The sequence below is a fragment of the Nematolebias whitei genome, chromosome 1 (assembly GCF_014905685.2).
Source record: "Nematolebias whitei isolate Nwh7 chromosome 1, NemWhi1, whole genome shotgun sequence".
Taxonomy (NCBI): domain Eukaryota; kingdom Metazoa; phylum Chordata; class Actinopteri; order Cyprinodontiformes; family Rivulidae; genus Nematolebias; species Nematolebias whitei.
The window spans coordinates 66887629-66892800 of record NC_056498.1 but is presented as its reverse complement, the minus strand read 5'-3'; the positions used below and the strand labels follow the sequence as shown (position 1 = coordinate 66892800).

Below are 5172 nucleotides of genomic sequence, written 5' to 3'. Positions count from 1 at the left end.
GTTTTACGGCCTTGACCCTTACGCACAGCGATTGTTCCAGATTCTCTAAATCTTTTGATGATGTTATGCACGGTTGATGATGATAACTTAAAAGTCTTTGCTATATTACACTGGGTAACACCATTCTGGTATTGCTGCACTACCTTTCTGTGCAACAATGGTGGAATTGGTGATCCTCTTACCATCTTGGCTTCTGAGAGACACTGACACTCTGAGAAGCTCTTTTTATACCCAATCATGTTGTCAATTGACCTAATTAGTGTTAAATGGTCTTCCAGCTGTTTGTTATATGCTCAATTTCCTTTTTCCAGCCACTTATTGCTACTTGTCCCAACTTTTTTGGGATTTGTTGACACAGTGAAATTTTGAATCAACATATTTTTCCTTTAAAATGTTACATTTACTCAGATTAAACTTTTGATCTGTCATCCATGTTATATTATGAATAAAATATTGACTTATGCCATCTCCACATCATTGCATTCAGTTTTTATTCACAACTTGTTTAGTGTCCCAACTTTTTTGGAATCTGGTTTGTATTATTATTATTACCCTGATTGAGCATGGAATTTGTTGATTACCCTGATGAGTAATTATTATATTTACACGGCTGAAATGTGTCAACACTTATGTGGTCAAGTTGGAAAGTTGCATTTTTTATTTCCATTACTGTGTGTATCTCTTGAGATGTTTGTCATGCATTATTGCAATAATGTAAAAGTTTGAATTGGACAGATCACAGACATGAGGCAAAGGATTTTGGGAAACAAAGAGGAGTTTGGAGAGTTCACCACACGTCTGTTTTTCATGTCCATGAAATGGCATTCCAAAATGTGCCTTATTTGTTAGATGGGAAAGCATTTTAGAGTTTTAGTGCTGTTGAGAGTTTGGTGAATAAAAAGTCCAATTGAATTATCACTGCCCAGAATGTGTTGCTTCATTTGTTTTGATTCGTTTGGGACGTGTTCTCTCTCACGTCTGATTTCAGCCAAAAACTGCTCAGTGTTTCTTGAGGTCTCTCGCCTGTGGTCGTTTTTGTTTCCCAAGAGTTTATCTTTGGTGTCTTTCGTGAAGTCTCAGAAAAACTGCTTAGATTACACGAGTACGTACTTTACAGCACCAGAGCGTAGGTCTAAAAAAAGCTGCTGGATATTTTCAAGGAAGTTTTTAAAAACCAGCAGGTGGTGCCACAACAGAGCGAATGTCTTGTCTTTAGATTGGAGCTCAACTAAACTAAAAAGCTTCAAATCCTTCATTATTCAGCAGTCAGTGAAGCTTAAAACAACATGGCACGCTGCGTAAAATTCAACTTGAAACAAAACGTGTTGATTCTTTGTTTTCTTCAAATATTACAAGACAAGTCTGAACAGCCACAGTAAATTGAAAAATGTCTGTACTAGTAGAAAAAAGTAAAAGTAGTGACAAGTTTAAGCATAAAAAGTGCAATCACTGTGCAAGGAAATAAATTTAACACTTTTTTTTAAATTGTGTTTTTTTTTGTGAACAAACAGTATAGGTTGGCATTTAAAAGTGCAAAAATATCACAAGTATCCCTCATGCATAGATATCGGAAGGAAGAGCTAGAAAATCCTAAAACTGTTGCATACGAACTCATCTGACAGAAGTCTGTGAATGGCTTTAAAAGTTATCTGATCTCTCCACAGTCAGCGATGACTATTCTTTTGACCACGCCCCCGTCGTGTAAACCAAAAGACTGCATCCTCATGACCACGTCCATCCCGTCCTTCACCTGCCCGAACACCACGTGTTTACCGTCGAGCCTGTCGAATGAAAACAACAAATTAAAAATCCCAGCATACCTTAAGGCGATGCTTAAAGCCTGAAGCCTTTCATGCCGGTTTTATACCAAGATCATCTTGTGTTGAGAATTATTGCATTACAAATACTGTCATTATTGTGAGATGCCACGTTCTGAGTATGTGTTGTGAATGACTCTCAGCTAAAACCATGCCGAGTTTGAGCTCAGTATATGCCTAACTGACTGGGTTATAGCCAATTCTGTGTTGGTTAAAGTTGATTAACTGCAGTGGCAATCTTGAAATGGACTGACTCCAAAAGTTAATCACATGTAGATGTGCATCCAGTGATTGCTTTGGGAAGGTTGTATAAAATTGTGTCCAGTGGTTCATAGTACAGCTTGCTAACAGACAAAAGGTGTTGACGCCGACATTTAAAGTTCATTTTTATTCAAACATATTGTAGTATCTGGAGCACACAAGACTTGTGTTGTGAATGACCATCAGCTATTTCCATACCAAATACCTGCACAATATCAATAAAACTGACTGAAATAGAACCATTTTTGTGTTTTATAAGATCAGTTGATTGTGGCAGCCATCTTGAATCAAGTTGACTCCAAAAGTTGAATGATTATAGATGTACAGCCAATATTTACTTGGTGAGAGTTTCATTAAAATCTGTTGAGTGGTTCATTGGATATTTTGCTAACAGACAGACAAAGGCAAAACGCAAGCCTGTGCCTGTTGGCAGTGGGGGTTAATGATCTGAGCATGTGTTAGGTGGTTGATGAGACTGTGATGGGGCAGGTGAGTCGTTACCATTCTGTTTTAGTCGTACTGATGAAGAACTGCGAGCCGTTGGTGTTCGGCCCTGAATTTGCCATTGACAGTGTTCCTGCAGAGATCAAAGAGCCAATGAGCCGAGCGCATGAGCAAACCTTAACATTCTTTTTCTATTAAATTCTGACTTTGTCACATTTAGGCCTGGGTGCATCACAACAAACACACAATAAAAGTTGAGAAAATTGTTTCATTAAAACCTCGTTTCGCTTCTTTGACACAAAACAAAATGAGGCACAGAAAAAAAAAAAAAAGAAAAACACTTAAAAAGAAAAGTTCATACAAAATAATAATAATAAAATTATTTGAACATGTTGACTCTAAAAAGTAGGTCATTCCCATCACGAGGATTGCAAAATCTATATGAAGCTATTTTGATGGTGGGACGAGGTTCAACACTGCCATCTAGTGGAGAGATGCTAGTAAAACGTCAAATATTACATGTTACAAATATTTGTATGTAGTTGTGTTTAAATGTGAATTCCGTTCATCTTGCATGATGAGCAGATAACAGAGCTCTTGTTGTGTCTCTGGTGATGAGGTGTACCTGGACCAGAGTGCTTTAATTTGAAGTTTTCATCTTTGAATGTCTTCCCATATATAGATTTCCCTCCTGTGCCGTCGTGGTTGGTGAAATCTCCTCCCTGTGTGACAGAAAACGCAGCACAGCAGTAAAATAACCCACCTGCAACATTTTGCTTCACTCTGTGTGAGTGTCAGTCATTACCTGACACATGAAGTCCTGGATAACCCTGTGAAACGTGCAGCCTCTGTATCCAAAGCCATACTCCCCTGTGCACAGAGCTCTGAAGTTTTCTGTTCATTCACACTTGGGTTAGTTTTAAACAGATATAAATAAAACAACAACAACAAAAACTTTGTTGAGCAATTACCTGCTGTCTTTTGTACTATATCCGAATTCAGCTGTACGCTTTTCAGTGTGTGAGCAGTTTCTTTAGCAGCTACTGTGATGTTTTTCCATCCAAGAAGTTCACTGCCTGCTTTGATGTCCAAAAACATCGCAGGGTAATTGTTCAGGCCGAAGGAGAACAATCTGGCAGCAGCAAAACCAAGTGAGCTGTAGCTCAAGCAGTTATTTAGTTAGGAGTCATCAGGACTCTGTTTCACAGAGCAGACAGCGTCCCCACTAACTCAGGAACCAGGCAGAAGGAGAAATCCCACACAAGACAGGCTCTAGAGCAATGTGGATATCCTAACTGGGCCTTCCTGAAAGCAGAGAAGAAACCCAAAAAGGACTCCAGTCAGCCAACAGGTGAAAAGGAGGAACCCAGACCCAGACCAGTGGTCATTCCATATGTTGAGGGAGTATCAGAGAAACTGAGACGTTTATTTTCTAAACATAACGTCCCAGTGGCTTTTAAACCCCAAAATACATTACGGCAAAGACTGGTTCATCCCAAAGATCCAGTCCCCCGACACAAACAGAGCAATGTTGTGTATGCTGTTCAGTGTCAGGAGGGCTGTGATCAGTCTTACATCGGGGAAACTAAACAGCCACTGGCCAAAAGGATGGACCAGCACAGAAGATCAACATCATCAGGCCAGGACTCTGTGGTCTACACTCATCTCCAGGCCAGCGGTCACTCTTTCAGGGATGAAGATGTTCACATCCTGGACAGAGAGGAACGATGGTTTGAGAGAGGAGTAAAGGAGGCCATCTTTGTGAAAAGAAATCGTCCATCATTAAACAGGGGTGGAGGCCTCCGGGTTCAACTGTCCCCCTCTTACAATGCTGTGATTGCTAGTATCACTCAGCCCTCTGTGAACAGTAAACAGCCATCAGGTGCTAATGATCCATTGTTAGGCTGATGGTCCTTCTTTTGCTTATGAACAACTAGTTTGGATTGTTTCAAGCAAACTCGTTAATCCACTCTCAGAAGGTGCTATTTCAGGTGCCATTCAGCTCCTCAGACTGAAGAAGTCTTTTGTATAAAAGACGAAACGTTTCAACAAGAACAATCTGTCCAGAGGACCTGACTTAACTTTGTTAGATTATTATATTATTATTATTATTAAACAAACCGGATTCCAAAAAAGTTGGGACACTAAACAAATTATGAATAAAAACTGAATGCAATGATGTGGAGGTGCCAACATCTAATATTTTATTCAGAATAGAACACAAATCACAGATCAAAAGTTTAAACTGAGAGAATGTATCATTTTAAGGGAAAAATCTGTTGTTTCCAAATTTCATGGCGTCAACAAATCCCAAAAAAGTTGGGACAAGTCCATTTTTACCACTGTGTGGCATCCCCCCTTCTTCTTACAACACTCAACAGACGTCTGGGGACAGAGGAGACCAGTTTCTCAAGTTTAGAAATAGGAATGCTCTCCCATTCATGTCTAATACAGGCCTCTAACTGTTCAATCGTCTTGGGCCTTCTTTGTCGCACCTTCCTCTTTATGATGCGCCAAATGTTCTCTATAGGTGAAAGATCTGGACTGCAGGCTGGCCATTTCAGTACCCGGATCCTTCTCCTACGTAGCCATGATGTTGTGATTGCTGCAGAATGTGGTCTGGCATTATCGTGTTGAAAAATGCAGGGTC

At 39.8% G+C, this 5172-nt stretch overlaps 1 protein-coding gene across 1 annotated transcript; it reads right to left on the bottom strand.

The window, feature by feature from the left end:
- Positions 1 to 1604: 1604 nt before the first annotated feature.
- Positions 1605 to 3620, bottom strand: LOC119430419 (peptidyl-prolyl cis-trans isomerase-like). The gene is made up of 5 exons (XM_037697828.1): positions 3494 to 3620; positions 3328 to 3416; positions 3148 to 3244; positions 2580 to 2655; positions 1605 to 1781 (listed from the first exon to the last, which is right to left on the bottom strand). Exons 1-5 carry the CDS (start codon positions 3618 to 3620, stop codon positions 1646 to 1648), a joined length of 525 nt encoding a protein of 174 aa, XP_037553756.1. The 3' UTR covers positions 1605 to 1645.
- Positions 3621 to 5172: the final 1552 nt, after the last annotated feature.